Raw genomic sequence first — 17,594 nt, forward strand, 5'->3', positions numbered from 1 at the left:
CCCAAGAACTCAGCGACAACCAGGCCCCCTCTACCCACGTGTCAGACCCATGCCGACAAGCCAGACCTAGGATGGGACCTTCCCAGGGCTACCTCTCACCTCTGGCACCCTCAAGGATGGGATGTTGTGGGGACAGAAGCCAGGAGGTGAGATCCTGAAGTGAGCAGGCCCTAGGGCAGGGGAGGCACAAAGATGAACGTGGTGACATACATCACCATCAGCTACATAGTAAGTTTGAGGCCAGACTAGGTTATGTGAGTTTGTCTTCAAAAATAATAGATAAGAAATAAATTATAAAAGGACAGGCTGGGTTCTCCAGCCAGGTGCTCCGATGCCTTCTCTTTATGGAAAAATACAACCAAAGCAGCCCATCGTGGGGCCTTCGCTTCCCCGAAGTTTGTGTCTTCTTTGGTGGGGCATCTAGGAGGTCCCTGGTGCCTCCGTCGAGTACAGAGCTGTGGCTATCTTTAGGGAACTCCCCAGCCCTCTCCTGACTTGCTGTGTGGCTGTGGGAAAATCACTGTCCTCCTCGGTGCTGCAGTAAAGGTGTTCACCTCCCAGATCCTGCCTGCCACAGTCACCTACACTCTGTCTCCCTCAGTAGCCCACCTGCCCTTGAACTCAGCCTCCTAGTGTGAGATAACAGACATATTACACAGCTGCTGGTGACACCAAGTGTCTGAGGTGCTGGGGACAGCCAGGGCTTCCCGCATGCAAGGTGAGCCCCAGCCCTGACAATAAACATTTCAGCTTCCAAGCTGAGGCTGACCCTGAACTCCTGATCCTCCTGCCTCCACCTCCAGTGTCTGGTCACCTGGTATCTGCCACCACCAGCTTCTCTCCTGCATCACGCTTGCAATCAGACCCACGTAGCTTCCAAATCTCAACGAAGGGACCCAGCCACCATGTCTCCCACCCCCACCCCTACTATGGTAATAATACCACCTAAAAAATTGACTTGTATTAAATCAGGTTCTTTTATTGGATTTCAGTCAAACACAGCAGAAGATAAGAGGTTGTTGAGACTGGGGAACCCCACTGTAATGTACTGACACTTTGTGAACCCTAACCTTGCCCGGAGTGCACCCCTCCTGTCTTTTAATGACTCTAAAGGCACTTGGATTTCGTTGGTGGTTGTTTTGAGGGCCCTGGGGTTGCCATAGCAACAGGGGCTTAGAAGAGGATGCTCCAGGATCAAAGGGGTCAATCCTGTCAGGCTCAGGGGTGGAGTCTGAAAATGTCATTCCACTCACATCCTGGGGACGCTTTTTTATGGATGCAAAGGTTAGAGAAGGCAGGACCAGAGGGCACCCACGTTCCCAGCCAAGTTCAGACCAGCCAAGCCTGACCTGAGTCTTTCCTTGCATGAAGTTGACTTTCTGTCTGGACACAATTGGGGGCCTCTGCAAGGCCTGGCCTTGGCACAGAGGCAAAGGTGGCAAGTTCAGACCCGGAGGGTCCCAGTGGACCACAGTCGTCACAGCTGGGCAGGTAGGAGGAGAGCTGCAGTCTTACAATGTCCATGTTTTCCTGGTTTCTGGCTAAGTCCCACAAAGTCCCCTCTGTCAACAGTGTCCTAACTGTGAAGGGACAGAGGTGGAGGCTGGGAGGAACTTGTGTGGGAGAGGCTACTGGGTCATGACCTGTCGGACCTCTGAGCGCTCCAATCCAGCCCTGCCTCTGGCCACGCCCCCACCATCCCAGAGTGGGTGTGGCTGGCCTGAGAGGCTCCTAGGATGTCCATCCTAGGACCTGCTAGCAGATGTCCATCCAGAGGGGTCATGGGCACATGGCTTCTCCTGGCAGGTGGCCCCACTGGCCCAGAAGTTCCTGGAGGGATGGAGAGGGGGGGCAGGGCTCCCAGGGTGGCTGCGAGCCTGGGGGAGCCCTGGGTTGGCCAATTAGCAGTGAGCAGGAGCTGGGCCAGTGCAGTCCCTACTATAGCCCTGGGCCATGTGTGTGACACAGGTGGTGTCACAGCCCAGGAGGAACCACTCGCCACACTGTCTGTCCTGTGTCCCGGGACCCCACTATAGGCATTTGGGGGACCTGACTGTTGAGTAGAGCAAACAGAGGACAAAGGACTTGGAGGCCACAGCCTGCACCTGCATAAGGAACCTTGGACCCTGAGTGTCCCCAGCACTTCCGGTCCCTGCACAGCAGCCGTAGCAGAGGGCGGGAAAGACAGGTTGAAACCCTTAGAAAACACTTCAGGAACTGCAAAAGGTGTGATCTGCTGGAAAACAGTCCGCAGATGTCTACAAAAAAACGTGGAAGTTCTGCCTGTGAGCTGACTTGTAGCAGCCGCGGTGCCTAACCCCTGGGAAAAAATATGCATAGGTGGAAATTATCTGAGACTGGTCGGAGGTCTCCCACTCCAAGCCCATCAATGGGGCTGGCTCAGATCATTTTCATGTTGAACTTGCGCGCGCCTCCCTGGCCGGCCGCGGCCGCCGGACCGTCCACCTTGCGGAAGGAATATTCCACGGAGAAGTTATTCTTGTGCTGCCCGCGGCCGCGGCTCCACACAAAGAGCAGCAGGAAGCAGAAGAGGACCACGCCCAGGAAGGTGATGCACCCCATGGCGGTGGACACCAGGATGGTGGTGAGGTCCAGCGGGAACCGGACGCCCACCTGTGTCTCGTTGTGCCCTTCGCCCTGGGTCCGGTTGGCGGCCGGCTGGACGGTCAAGGTGGCGAAATAGGTGTCGTTACCCCCTGCGTTGCTGGCCACGCATGTGTAGGTGCCACTGTCCTGGGGCCGCGTGTCCGCGATGGCCAGCGTGCCCCCGGGCAGCACGCGTGCCCGGCCCCGGCTGGCAGTCGTCACCGTGTGGTGCTGGGGCGTCACCCAGGCCACCGTGGGCGCGGGCTCGCCCTCGGCGCGGCACAGGAAGCGCACGTCGTCGCCCTCGGTGGCGGTCACGTGCTGCAGCCGCCTCTCCCGGATCTTGGGCTTGCGACACACGAAATACTCAAAGAGCACGGAGTCGGGGAGGTTGTGCAGAGCGTCGCCGCGCACCTCGGCGGGGGTGGCGCAGGCGGGGAGCCTGCCGTCGAAGTTCAGGGTCTTCCGCCTCTGCACGATCCACAGCAGGCGACAGTCGCAAGCCAGCGGGTTGCCGTCCACGCGCAGCGTCTCCAGCGTGTTCACCGAGTGGAACGTGTTCTCCTCCAGCGTGGACAGCAGATTGTCCGACAGGTTGAGCAGGCGGATCTGTCGCAGCCCCACGAAGGCCTGTGGCTCTATGACGGCCAGCAGGGCCCCGGCTAGGTGCAGTTCGCGCAGGCGCACGAGGTCTCGGAACGAGCCGCGTGGCACCGTGCTGATGGGGTTGTGCGACAGGTTGAGGCACGTGAGGTGGGCCTGCTGTCGCAGCGCGGCGGCGGGCACAGCCGTGATGTTGGTGTGCGTGATGGACAGCGACGTGAGGTTCAGCCCACGCAGGCTGCCTGGGGCCACCTCCTCCAACAGCGGCCAGTTGTCGATCTCCAGATGCGAGAGGCCCGGAAGCTTCTGGAAGTTCTGGTCCTCCAGGGCGGGGATGGCCAGGTGGCGGAGGCGCAGAGCGCCCAGGCCCCGCAGATGGCCCAGCGACTCCGGGGACAGCGACGTGAGGTTGCAGCGCTCCAGCGTGAGCTCGGCCAGTCCCAGCAGCCCCGCGAAGGCCCTGCGGGAGATGAACACCAGGTCGTTGTCGCCCACCTCCAGCCGCCGAAGGCTGCGCAGGTCCTGGAAGCTGAAATCCAACAGGATGACCAGCTTGTTCTCGCTCAGGTCCAACAGCGTGAGGCTGTCCAGGTGCGTGAACACGCCGGGAGGGATGAGCTTCAGCTGGTTGCCACGGAGACGCAGGATGCGCAGGCGGGGCAGGTTGGCGAAGGCCCCCGGCTCCACGTGGGCGATCACGTTGTGGTTGAGGTCCAGCTCCTCCAGGGTGGGCAGCGAGGCTAGGTCCCCGGGGTTCAGGCAGCGGATGCGGTTGCGGCTCAGCTCCAGCAGGCGCGTCTCGGCCGGGATGCCCTCAGGGATGGCGGTCAGCCGGCGGCGCCCACAGGCCACGGTGCGGGTGGACGCCGAGCACTCGCAGCGCGCGGGGCAGCCCACAGCCAGGGGCGCCGTGGGCAGCAGCAGCAAGTGCAAGCCCAGCATGTGCAGCCAGCAGGTCATGGTGTAGGGTCTGGGCCTAGGGCCACGCCAGCATCGTCCAGGACACCTGGAATGGGACGCAAGTGGGGGGGGCATCAGGGACGTTGACCCACGATCTTAACACGGATGCCCACAGTGACAGTATGCGTGATAGAAACTCGGAGCCCATGGACAGACAGCAGGAACAGCCTGGGCCATCCACGGTGGAGTATTACTCAGCAGTGAAATGGAGCGAGGCTCCGAACCACACCTGCAGGCCCCTTGAGGACATTGTGCTCCATGAGAGACCAAGTCCCCAAAGGCCACTCAGTGAGAATTCAAGAAACACTCAGAACAAGTGGGTGGGGCCAAAAAGAAGCTTGCTCGTAAGCCCAGGATGAGCTCGCTCGTAGACCAGGCTGGCCCTACGTAGCAGAGGCTGACTTTGAAGATGGAGGCAGAACTGGGTGGTATAGCTATGCTTCAGAACCTAAGAGACAGGAAGGTCCCTGCCCAGCACCTTAGAGGGACCAGGCCTAGTGGACACTGAGCTTGGCTGTCTGGAGTCTGGGACTGTGACAGGTGGGCCCCCCAATTGGTGACTCATGGTAAGTCTCAGTGGCTACGAGAAAGCATTCTAGGTTGGAGGGACAGCCAGGACAAAAGCCCTAAGACTGGATGGAGGGAGACTGAGCTACAGGTGGGGACAGAGGGCAGGAGAACCCTGCAGTGCCTGCCTGACTAGGCTGAACCTCTATTTCTCCCAGGCAGCCTGACTGTACCCGGGACCCAGGGGTTGAGGTGGCAGAGGGACAGCTGGACTGAGCTGCCTGGCCTCTTTTGCAACACAGCTTTCCATCTGCCAGGCAGCTATTTATGGCATCTTAGCAGCTGAAGCCCCCCAGGCAAGACTACTAGCACCTCTCAGTCTGTGCGGGCCTCCCTGTCTCCTCAGTGTTCCACAGAGCATACCAGCAGCCTTGCTGACTGAGTAAGCCAGGCCTATGAGGCTGACCTGAAGGCAAAGGCACAAAGGAGAGAGCCCCTGCCTAGAATCCCCCAGTGAGGGGCTGGGGGCGTGGTCAGGGTGGAGCCCTGCCTAAATCCTGTCTTCTGTCTCTCTTTTTGGAAACAGTGTATCTCCGTGTGACCTCGCTGTCCTGGACTCACTTTGTAGACCATGCTGACCTTGAACTCAGAAATCTGCGTGCTTCTGCCTCCCAAGAGATTAAAGGCCTGCGCTACCATGCCCAGCTGCGTCTGTCTTTCTTGTTGTGTGTTCACTCGTATGGATCCCAGAGTTAGACACAGTCTTGTGCATTCATTCTCAATCTTGTGTTTTGAGACATGTCTCTCAGTGGGACCCAACGTCTGCTGATTGAGCCAGACTCTTCTGCCACAAGCTCCAGGGGTCCTCCTACTTTTTTAGACAGAAGTGTGCCTTTGTGCCATCTTCTTATGTGGGGTACGGGGATTTGAACTCAGGTCTTTTGACTTGAGCAGCAAGCATTTCACCGCTGAGCCATCACCGTCACCTCTTTGCCTCACAGCCACACAAGCGTCCACTCCTTGTACCCCAGCCCCTCGCAGACTTTGCTGTGTGTATATTTTTTTGGGGGGATGGGACTTCAAGTAGCTCAGGCTGGCCTGGAGCCGTCTGTGTGGCTGGTCTTGAATACCTGATCTTAGTCTCTGCCTCCAGAGTACCTAGGCTTGGAAAAGACCCTCGAGTTCTGGCAAACATGGCCAAGCACTGATAGGTCAGGTGTCTCTGGGTCGCAGCCACTGAACCACAGCCTCCCTGGGTGATCACTGATGGCCCCTGCACCCGCTCTGGCCTCCACTTGTCAAACCTCAGCCATAAGATCCCTCCAGGGCTCAGCGAGTGCTCTCCCTATAATTACTCCACCACGCAGGGACAGCAGATCTCTTGAGCCAGCCCAGCAGGGGCCACTCAAAGGGTGACCTAGTTTTTCAACTCTAACCTCTCCTGGCAGGCCTGCTGCTGTCATCTCCTCCAAAGGATGTCAGAAAAACAGCAGGGGGGAGGTGGGGTGGGAGGGGGTGCGGGCAGCTGTCTGAGGCAACTGCCAGTTCCCAACTTGGACCCAGCCCCTTTTTACTGTGTGCTTACTGAGGGGCCTGATTTGCCCTCTCTGGGTGTTTGCTGACCGAGGCGTGGGAGGGCGGGAAGGTGGGAACGCCCTCCCCACCTCTGCACACTTAGGGGTGCTGGATGGCACAGGCAGGCATGATAGGAGCCCCGGAAGACCTGAGGATCACTGTAGGGTCAGAACCTTCTGGATTGCTGGTGCCTGATGTCTAAGAAGGCAGGCAGAGAGAAGGCTTCCGGGCCACTGGGAATGGGGCTGGGGGGCTGTGCCTAGCTCAATGGCTGATCTCTCTGTCACACCTCTTGCCCTGTGGCCTTGGGGGACAGATACCCACAAAGACATCTCTGGAGGTCCTGGCCCGAGGTGAAGTGTCTCTCACCTTCTGAGGACTCAACCAACTACTGTGAGGCTTTTTTGTTCTTGCTGTTGACTTTGAGACTAGCTCAGAGAGACCTACAGCCAGACCTCGGGCTGTTGTCAATCCTGCAGTTGCTTCAGCCTCCCAAGCGCTGACAGGTGTGAGGCAGTAGCACTGGCTAAGTACTCTGTCACTTGCCTGTCCTGTGTGAGTCCCCCTGGGCTCCCCCTCAATCCAGCTCCAAGGACAGGGACCTCTCTGGTGTCTCCCAGATTGGTCCCTCACATCTGAAGCTCACACCTGGGGATTTGAGCTGTCCTGGCTCCACCCTGTGTTCTGACAAGCCAGAAAAAAAGGGGTGCTCTGCTCAACCCCCAGAGCAACCCACCAGGTGCTGGCAGCTCTGTCAAAGAAATAAGAATAAAAAGACACCTCAAACCTATGGGAACAGTGGCCCACACCTGCTACCCCATCTCCCCAGAGGCGGAGGAAGGACCAGTCAGTTCCAGGACAAGCCACAACTTAGTGAGCTGCTCCCTCAAAACAAACGCGAGGGGCTGGGGACGGCTCATCCGGCAGAGCACAGCACCGACCGGGCAGCTCACAGCCCCCTGTAACTGTATTTCCAGGGGCTCTGATGCCCTCTTCTGGTTTCCTAGGGGCACTGCACACAGATGCTGCACAGTCAGACATACAGGCAGCCAAAATACTCTACATATAAAATAAATACATCAGTTGGGGGGGGGCCGTTAGCCAGGCATGGTGGTGCATTCCTTTAATCCCAGCACTTGGAAAGTGGATGCAGGTGGATCTCAGTGAATTTGAGGCCAGCCAGAGTGAGCTATAGGACAGCCAAGGCTACACAGAGAAACCCTGTCTCAAAAATAATTAAATAAATAATTAATTTTAAAAAAGAAAGAAAAAGAAAAAAAGAAAGAAAACAACAACCAAGAAATAAAAAACAGACCCATATCCTCCAAACCCAAATAAGTTTTTTTTTTTTTAATTTATAAAGAAAAACAGAAAAAGAAAGCTGGAGTGTGGCTAAGGGGTAAAGCCCAACACGGAATCCCCCAGTGAGGGGCTGGGGGCGTGGCCAGGAGTGGAGCACTAGTCTTGCCTGCAAGAGACCCCGATGCTAACAGCACAAAACTAAGAATAGAAAAGGTATAACAAGGGGGCAGCTTTGTCCCAAAGGCCCCTCAGAGGCTCTGCACCTGACCACGGGGGCAGACAGCTGCCTCAGAGACCAGAATCTCAAGACTTCTGGCCTCTCACCCCCATGCCTATGGTGGAACCCTTGACGCCAGACTGCCTGGGCCGGCTCATGCAGCCACCATTGAGACCGCCCTGGCTGGGCTTCGTGGGGGTCTGGCACATCCGTCCGGTATGGACCCCGTGGAAGAAAGAGTCAGCTAAGGCTTCAAGGACATGACTCATTAATATGCATGAGAAGCCACCGCAGTGGCTTGGCAGGGCCTGGAGCCTGGGCTGGTCCTGAGTGCTCACTGGTCACTGTTCTCCCAACCCGTAGGTCATGTCACCCTGAGCTGGGGCCCCACAATTTCAAGTGGACTCCCAGGGCCTCTAAGCACGTCCACATATAACAGACACCTCTAACTCAGATCTCCATCACCCCAAAAGAGACCCACAGCACCACGAGTCATCATGCCTTCCACTTTCCAGCCCCTGGGTACCCACAAATCCTGGATATGTCCCTACCACGGTGCCCTAGTGCGTCCTACTGCGTCCCTGTCGCTCACTGAGGGTGAACAAACATAATAAATACGAATAACTAATTCAACCGAAGGTGGTGGAGAAAGTGAGGAGGGGCTGCAGAGCTGAGACCAGGTCACCCTGTCCCAGTCAGTGCAGGGGACAATAGGGAGGCTTGGTGGAACACGGGACAAGAGAGTGGCGCGTGGTCAGAAACGCGCTCTATGAAGCACTTGCTGCCAAGCCCGGATCCACACGGTGGGACAGACGAACAGACCGCCACTAGTTGTCCCGTGACCTCCACATATGTGTTCACAGATGCACACCCCGGGTCCAGAGCTCTGCTCTGCCATGTCCCTCTTGAGTGCCAGTTTCCTGTTTTGCTGAAGGCTCAGCAGGTCCCCTGGGCTGGGGCAGGGAGCAAAACTCAGCTTGTCCGCTGACTGGCTTGCTTCTAGACCCTTCCACCTAGGTTAGAAGCAGGTCTCCAACTCACTGCCCTCAAAAGCTCAGGACTGCCCTGGATGCTCTGGGGCCCAGTGTCACCTTGGAGCTGTGGCAAGGAGGGTGACAGGAGATGAGAGCCCTGGGGTGCTCCCTGGGCCAGCCCCACTGCCTAGGTCTTAGGGGGGATGAGCTCCTATGGCAGCTGGGGGAACTCGCACCCAGGGTCACTGTGGTTTCGGGGAGGGAGTGGCCTCTAGCAGCCAGGCACTGTTTCCTGTTGAGGGGAAGATGGGGTCGTCCCAGGGGTCCGACATCTGCCGAAGCCACAGTGCAGAGGACTGATAGAGGCCCCCAAGATCTACACCCATGGAGCAGCTTGGAGGCCGCAAGACTCTGAGGCCCTGGGAAAGGATGAACCCCGGCGCCGTGGGGAGATGGGTCAGTGGCCACCTGTCCTTCAACCCTGGTCCCCCCCCACAATGAGAATAGGGATAAACTGGGGGTGAGGACAGGCCTGGCAACACCCCGACACAGTACTCTCTCTCTGACCACACTTTTGGGGACACTTTCCCAGCCCCCCCCCCTCCAGCTCCAGGCCTGGAACATTCTTCTGTCCTAGATCTAGGTTCTCCTGGGGCTTTTAATCCATGACAATTCATTAAAGCCCTAATTAGCCTCCCATCTGCCATGGGTCCCTGTCTACCGATTTGGGGGGTAGGGGGGCCTCCTGACCCAATTTCCTTAGTAGCCTGTGCCCGAGGGGCGTAGTGGGCTTCCCCACCACAAAAGTGAAGGACAGGAAGGTTCTAGATGATCGAACACTCAAGCCCTCAGTGTACACAGTGTCCACTCATGCACCAGCCCTGAGAACAGAAGCCACGACATTTGTGGGAGGAGGGGAAGGGGACTCAGGGCCAGAGTGATCATGCCTTGGAATTTGAGCATCACACCAGCTCTGGTTTTTGTTTTTTGTTTTTGTTTTTTGTTTTTAAACTAAATCCCAACTCGTCAGTATTCTCAGCTCGAGATTGACATGGGAGGCGGTGGGCGGCTCACCCAGGCTGCCCGCCCCGAACGCACGGGGTCGCTGGGTAAACTTCTCCTACCAGGCTGCCTACCTGGTGAGTCGGTAGTGAGTCAGGAGCGCCCAGGAATGACAGCCCTGTGGGTAGAGGCACAAAAGCCTCGGCTTCAGGACCTTGTGTGCTCCCGCCCTTCCTTCGAGGCGCGATCACATGCCTGGCTGCATCTGGGGGTGGGTGGCAGCGGCCACCCCCACTCTACAGATGGAAACACTGAGGCCGGCCGCGCATGCGTGCTGCATGGGGGGGGGGGGAGCCGACTGTTCGAACTTCCCAGTGGCCCTGGCGCAATCTCCGGGTGAGGGTGGAGCAGCCTTGACACCCCCTGATCCTGGGGGCGATGGGATGTCAATTGTAGGAAGGAACCAGGGATGGAGAGCAACTAAAAAGCTGAGGGGTACCCCACTGAGCCTCCCACCCTATCCTAGGTGGCTTCCTCCTCCTCCCCACCTCATCCGGGCCTCTGTGTGGAAGGGACACCTATGGGGTTACCTGAGACTATCCAAGCCAGGGCTGAGCTTTTTAAGCCTTCAGGACCCCCAAAAGGTTTCCAGCTGAGCCCCTCTGCCTCCTGTCATTCCGCCCTTAACACCTTCTGACAACCTGTGTAGCCTAAAGCCTCCTCCAGGGAGTCCTCCTGGGTTACCTCGCCTGACAGTTCTGCTCTGGCTAAAAGTTCCCATCGGGTTCCGACCCCTAAATAGCCCCTCCTGCCGCCACCAAACTGCAGGCATCCGATCCCACCCCGCCCCTCGCCCCACTCCCCCATCATGCAACTCAGAGCCACAGAGTCTCAGCCTGGGCTCTGGGTGCCGCCGCTGCCCGCTGCCACCACCACGACCACCAAGAAACCACCTGGTATCAACGCAGCTTCCCCAATGCACCAGACCCCCAACTTCTGAGTCCTCCCCCACAGGATAGAAGGACACCTGTGTCTTGGGGACTCTAAGATGGGGTGGGAACACCTGTCCAACTGGAACCCAAGCTCTGCACCTCCCAACTTGTTGAATGGGGCCCAGTGGCCTCCCTGGTCAGGCCCAGTACCCAGGGGACACCAGGCCTGGCTTCTGGCATGGGATGGACAGATGCTCCGACCACCGTGGCTGCTACGGGGCACAGGCCTGCCCAGTGGGAGGCTCTACCCAGCACCGCAGTCCCTTCCCACGGGATCGGGACCCCAAATATGCGTGAGTCCTGCGTGCAGACCCCCCCAATTCACCTCGCGCACATCGCCCTGCACTGGCTGGCCGGCGATCTCAGGTGGCCAAGCCGCGGCTCCATCCCGGGTGTCCCCCTGCCGCAGTGCGCATCCCCATTCCGCGTCCCCCAGGGTGCTCCCCGAGATGTGCCCCTCGATTCCCTAGGCTCTGCATCTCCAGAGGCGAGGAGGACCCCGAAGTTTTCCGGGGGCCGCAGAAGGGCTAGAGAGAAGCGCGCTTGGGGATTCGGGGGATGGGGTCTCCGGAATGCAGCGCTGACACTCACCTGGGCGGCTCCTCCTCGGACAGGGCGCGGGGGCCGCTCGGAGCCGCCAGGAGCCACCGCCACCGCCGCCACCGCCGCCTCCCGGGCTCCGCCGTGCGCGTTCCCGCTGCGCATCCCCGTGCGCATGGCCAGGGCGCGCGCGGGCTGCAAGGGGCGCGCGCGACACGTGTTGGAGCAGGTTGGGGGCAGACGGGGACGCAGCCCCCGGGCACTCCGCGTGCCTGGCATCTCCGGGCCCTCCCGGCCTCCGCAGACACTGAGTACCGAGAAATGCTTGGGAGCTCCTCAGATAGGGCAGGTTGTCCCATTGGAACCTTCTGGAAACCGCCAACTCTCTACTTTCCCTCCCCCCAAGCCAGACCTCCTCTATCTGCATGGAACTGCACACCTGTCAGGACTGCCAAATCTCATCCCCAGTGGCCTTGCTCCTCACTGAGTTCCTGAGAGCTCCTAGGCTCCCCACTGCTCCCCGCTGGCCTTTCTCCACCTGCCAGCTAGGGCTGTGGCTGCCACAGTAACCCTTGGAGTCTTTCCCTGCACCCGGACCTTGCTGTGCACCTTGGCACATGAGGCCTGGTGTAGGTAACAGATGCATACACTACAAAGAGATAGAGGGGGAGCCAGAAAGAAGCCTCCTCAGTTAGAGCACTGGCTGCTTTTGCAGAGGACCAGCGTTCAGATCCCAGCACCCACATGGTAGCTCACAACTTTGTGAAACTCTAGTTCCAAGGGGTCTGATGCCCTCCCGTGTCCACAGGGTAGGGGTGGGGGGTGGGGAGAGAGAGAGAGAGAGAGAGAGAGAGAGAGAGAGAGAGAGAGAGAGAGAGGAGAGATAAGTCTCAGCCAGGCGGTGGTGGCACAAATCTTTAATCCCAGCACTCAGGAGGCAGAGGCTGTGAGTTCGAGGCCAGCCTAGTCTACAGAGTGAGTCCAGGACAGCCAGGGCTACATAGAGAGACACTGTCTCAAAAAAACAAAACAAAATAAATCTTTAAAAACAAAGGTATGGGGCTGGAGAGATGGCTCAGAGGTTAAGAGCACTGGCTGCTCTTTTAGGGGTCCTGAGTTCAAGTCCCAGCAACCACTTGGTGGCTCACGACCATCTAGAATGTGATCCGGTGCCCTCTTCTGGCCTGCATGGGTACATGTAGACCACTGTATGTTCTATAATAAATCTTTCAAAAGAAAAAAAAGGAGAAGAGGAAGAAAAAGCTGAGGTATGGACTGTCTAGGACCAGCAGTGCCGCAGTTGGGGGCTCAGGCCGAGGGGTGCAGGGTGGGAGGTGTGAGAAAGAAGAGGGTGTCACCCTATAGCAGAGGCCCTGTGAGCATCCATCCCAAGGAACTGGCTCCACATGGCCCCGTCCTTGCTGTGACAATGTGAGTGCGCTGGAGGCTCTGCTGCCTTTGTCCCTGGTGAGGGGTGACCTGTGGGCCTCGCTGCAGGGAGCTGGGGCATGTCCTGCACTGTCCCCCCCCCCAACACCCCTCGTGCGCCCTCTGTGTCCTCCAGTGGTTTAGTGGCAGCCTGGCGTTGACTCCGCCACCTGTGACTCAAGCAGGCTCCGTTCCCAGACTGTCGCATTGGCCTGAGGCCCAGAAACTGCATCCTGGGAGGCCATAGACCAGGTCCGTCCTCGAGCCATGTGGTCAGGAAGCAAGTGAGAAACTCCCTTCCGAGCCAAGGAAAGGCCCAGAAAAAGAAGTGACCACCCCAATATCCTTGGAGGTAGACCCCAATTCCACACTAGGTGGGCCCTGTCGTTGCACTGATATGCTATGTGAGGTCAGGCAGGTTTCCTGTGGCTCTGAGCTTCTGACAACCTGGTTCTGGGAACTGATGGACAGGTGGTGCTGAGTGCCTACTGCATACAAAACTACATGGTATATACCAGGCTTTCCGCGGATCAGGAGACAGCTACCACCAAAGCCAGGGGTGGGTCCAGGGAGGGCCAGGGATATTCCAAGTCTGAGGACCAGGGAGCTCCGGTACCTAGCACTGCAGACTACAGCTTTAATGACCCGGGGAGGGGTCCAGGGCGCTTGGGGCGGGTGGTGGGTGGGTGGGGCGCTCCGTCCAGCTCCTTCTCGTTACTCTGGAGATGGGAGAGTGAGAGCAGGACAGCGGAGGGGCCTGGCTCCCGCCACAGGACCTTTGCACATGCTGTTCCCGCTACAGAGCCGAGTGCTGCCTTCCCTAGCGTCTGCCCTGCCCGCCCCTGCTTCCTCCTGACTCACATCCCCACCCAGCCGCCTTCTGTCCCCCGCTCCCAGCCTCCCTGCAATTTCCTAAGATATCCTATAATTTACTCATTCATCATATTTATGTCTTCCCTTCCCCCTGTCTCCCTGCAGCCAGGCCTCCCTGCACACGCTCGGCGTCCCAGGCTCTCGCTTGAACTAAAGGCATAGGTGACGGCGAACAGGATGGGCGTGGCCTGAGCAGGAGAGAGTGGGGGGCTTCCGAAGGCCACCGCGTTCTCTCCCCTATCCCCTCAGCCAGTGCGTCACCCGTGGGAGTCAGCTGAGGACATACAGCTGGCACTTAATAGATAGCAAACTTGTGTGTAAGGCCTGACTGAGGGTGGTGGGTGTGGCGTCCCCAGGCCCGGCTGCTGTGTGACCCTGGGATGTCTCTTGCCGTCTCTGAGCTCAGTGTCCTCCACAGGTTCCCCCACCCCCACCCTGCAGCTCTTCAGAGCTGCCTTGCTTCGGTGAGGAGGTTGCGTGGGAGAGTGACAGGAGGGTCACAGCCTTCCAGGCAGTGGGGCGGTTAGCACCTGGTTGCCAAGGTTACGACCACCTGCAGATGTGACGTTGCCATGGAGATGGACCACCTGGGTGGAAAGGGTGGCTCTAGCCTGTGAGGAAGCAAGCGTGGGTGTGGCTTGGGGGGGATGAGTGACGGCCTTGGAGGGAGGGCAGGCATGCTCAACTCCGAGTCGTCTGGGGACAGCGTGGGGGTCCCCATGCTGACACGCAGGAATGAATTTTGAAACGAATTCCCCCCTCTTCCTCCATCTTCCCTTCAGCAGCTGAGAGCTACTGTACCCCTGAACTCCCGACCAGTGGGCTCCCCTGTGTTACTAAGGTTTGAGGCGAAGGGTTCCAGGTGTTCTGGGCCCACAGGCTCATTGCTGTGTGTCCTCAGGTCAGTGACAGACCTCTCTGACGCCTAATGGCCCCATCTGTAAACCGTGGATCATGTTAATGTCCCCACGGCTTTGAGCAGATATGTGCTGTCCCCACAGCTGCTTGTGGTCAACAAGTGTCTGGACAGTCACAGGGGTGGTGACGTCGGAAACGGTACCGGAAGGGAAGTTAGGTACACACAAAGCTCTAGGCCGAGAGAATTACAGCCGGGTTTGCCTGGCGGTGTGGGAGGGCCCTTCCTATGTGGACTCCGCTCCCAGAGGGAACTTACTAGAAATCATTGAAGAAATGGCCTCTTGTTCCACAGGCTCAAAACATGAAAGAGAGGGAGGGAGCGAGGGAGGAGAGTGGTCTCTTGGCTTTAAAGGTATAGCTCAGTGATTAGAGCACTGGCTGCTCTCACAGAGGACCTGGGTTCGGTTCCCAGCATCCACAGGGCAGCTCACATACACCTGTGACTCCAGTCCCGGGGGGACCTGACAGCCCCTTCTGAGTTGCTCAGAAATGGCCCACACGTGTACAGACATGTAGGCGACGCGCCGATACGTATACTGAAGAAGAAAAGGCTAGCAGCTGGCTCGGTCGGTCGGTGAAGGTGTTTGTTGACAAGCATGAGGACCTCACTTCAAATGCCCAGAATTCAAAAGCTGGGGTACACACAGATAACCCCCCCCACACACACACTGGGCTTCTCTGTAGCCCTGGCTGTCCATGAACTCGCTCTGTAGACCAGGCTGGCATCGAACTTAGAGATCCGCCTGCCTCTGCCTCCTGAGGGCTGGTATTAAGGGCGCATGCAACATCTGGAACTGGGGCCCGGAATCATTTTTGAAAAATTATATTTCTTACATTTATTTTGTGAGTGGGTCATGCATACTGACACACGCGGAGGTCAGAGGTCAACTTGTGAAGGTCCCAGGGCAGAACTCTGGCTATCACCAAGTGCCAGGTGGAGACCAGCACCATCTCACTGCCCAAACCAGCCTGCAGCTCGTCATCCTCCTGCCTCAGCATTTTTCAATGCGACGCCAGTATGGGCCACCAGGCCTGGCTGCCTATGAATGAAGATTTTCCTGAGATGGTGTCACTCTGCCATGCTGGCTTCAGAGCTCGATGTAGGCACCTGTGGTTTGAAAAGCCAGGACGCAGGTGTGTCTCGCCCATACCAGTCTGGGTTAACTGCCCCAGCCTCTGGCTTCTGTCTCAACCTCTTCCGGCGGGGCCTGCTGCCTCAGAACTCGTTGGAAAATACTCCTTCTGCCTCTAGTTTCTTTAAGAATTGGAGGCATGAGCCGGGCGTGGTGGCACAGCCTTTAATCCCAGCATGTGGGAGGCAGAGGCAGGTGGATCGCTGTGAATTCGAGGCCAGCCTGGTCTACAAAGCGAGTCCAGGACAGCCAAAGCTACACAGAGAAACCCTGTCTCGAAAAACCAAATCAAACAAACAAACAAACAAAAATTGGAGGCATGAGTTCCTGGGGAGCTTCCAGATCGATTTGTTTTTTGTGGCTTTGTGGTGCTGCTGATGAATCCAGGGCTTGTCAGCGCTCAAAGTGCTCACCCTGGAGTTCTACTTCCGCCTCTCACTGGGGGATTCTGGGCGGGGCTCCACCCTGACCACGCCCAGTTCCCCACTCGCTGGGGATTCTGGGCGGGGCTTCACCATGACCACGCCCCAGCCCCCCTCACTGGTGGATTCTGGGCGGGGCTCCACCCTGACCACGCCTCCAGCCCCTCCCTGGTGGATTCTGGGCGGGGCTCCACCCTGGCCACACCCCCAGCCCCTCACTGGGGAATTCTAAGTGGTGGCTCCTCACATGACCACGCCCCCAGCCCCCCTGTGGGTCGCTATTCCTGAGCAAGTCCACAAGCCCTGATGTCACTTCACTTGGCGGATGGAGTTAGGGGGATGCGTGGTGTCAGGTGACCCATGGATATGGCTGAATCACGGGCCTATTTTTGACAGCACTAGCTGGAAGTGGGAGTGTGGGCCGATGTGGGGCTTGTTTGATTCCAAGTTCCCCAAGTGGGTGTAGATCTGGTCATGTTCAGATCACAGGACAAGCCGGTCCTCACTTCCACCATGTGGGTTCTGGCGACAGAAGTCAGGCAGCGAGTGCCTCTAACCACTGGGCCATCTGGCCAGCCCGTTTTTGTTTTGGATACTGGGTCTGAATATATAGCGCAGACTGGCCTTGAATTGGCGATCCTCCTGCCACAGTGGCCCCATACTTGGGCTCAGAGGTATGTGCTACCCAGTCTGACCCTCTCAGCTTCCATTTCCTGCCTTTGCTGTCCGCCCTGGCTTCACGCTCACACAGCCGCTTGGCATGAGAATGTTAGTGGTCACAGGACCTTTGTGCCTGGGAGATTCGTGGCCTCTGCTGCTCGGGGCCACCGTGCCCTGCCGGATATGGTAGAGCAAGGTCCTGGCTGTAGCATCTGAAGATCACCTACTATAGACTTTTATTGTGTAAGAGACCTGGCCCCGCCCCCCACCCCGTGGGGAAAGCTGGAGAGCCCACGGGGAGCGAGGAGGCAACAGGTGCTGTGGAAGAGTTGCAAAGAGGTTTCCTGGGACGCCCAACCTCCATCCATCCTGTGCCTGGGGTGTTCCCCGGCAGCCAACAGCCCCTTGGATCCTTCCTGTGGGAATCCACTCCTCATGGCTAGGCTGGGTCAGGCCTGATCTGTCCAGTTCCCCGAGCAGAGAGCGGCAACGCTGTCCCTGATGCAGGGGGTCAGGTGGCAGAAGGTCCCAGTGTACACGGAGCTGTTGGGGTTCTTCCGGAACAGCACCCGGGCTGGGGCGAGGCCTCCCTGTGAGAGAGGAGGTGTCCCTTTTCTGTGGTCCTGGCTACACTCTGTCCCCACCTGCTTGCTCCCCAGTCCCCATCCCCTTATAGCTGAGGATGAACTTGAACTTCTATTTATTTAATTATTTTTGGTTTTTTGAGACAGGGTGAACTTGAACTTCTAATCCTCCTGCCTCCAAGCACGTCCCCAGTGGGGAATGACCGGCTTAGGCAAGCAGTCTATCTCTAAGCTACAGCAATAGCCCCTTTGGATTTGGAACCCCACCCCTTATGCCCACGGCCCCCACAGCCCCCC

The 17,594-nt window shown here is 58.1% G+C and overlaps 1 protein-coding gene across 1 annotated transcript; it reads right to left on the bottom strand.

Moving 5' to 3' along the window:
- Positions 1-963: 963 nt before the first annotated feature.
- Positions 964-11,422, bottom strand: LINGO3 (leucine rich repeat and Ig domain containing 3). Its single transcript, XM_084796684.1, has 2 exons — positions 11,331-11,422; positions 964-4,216 (listed from the first exon to the last, which is right to left on the bottom strand). Exon 2 carries the CDS (start codon positions 4,168-4,170, stop codon positions 2,401-2,403), a length of 1,770 nt encoding a protein of 589 aa, XP_084652810.1. The 5' UTR covers positions 4,171-4,216; positions 11,331-11,422; the 3' UTR covers positions 964-2,400.
- Positions 11,423-17,594: the final 6,172 nt, after the last annotated feature.

This window comes from Acomys minous (genome assembly GCF_964271855.1).
Source record: "Acomys minous genome assembly, chromosome: 9".
Lineage (NCBI taxonomy): Eukaryota > Metazoa > Chordata > Mammalia > Rodentia > Muridae > Acomys > Acomys minous.

Bases quoted from the DNA above. Each gene is read 5' to 3' on its own strand.
- LINGO3 (XM_084796684.1), bottom strand. From the start codon at position 4,170: ATGACCTGCTGGCTGCACATGCTGGGCTTGCACTTGCTGCTGCTGCCC.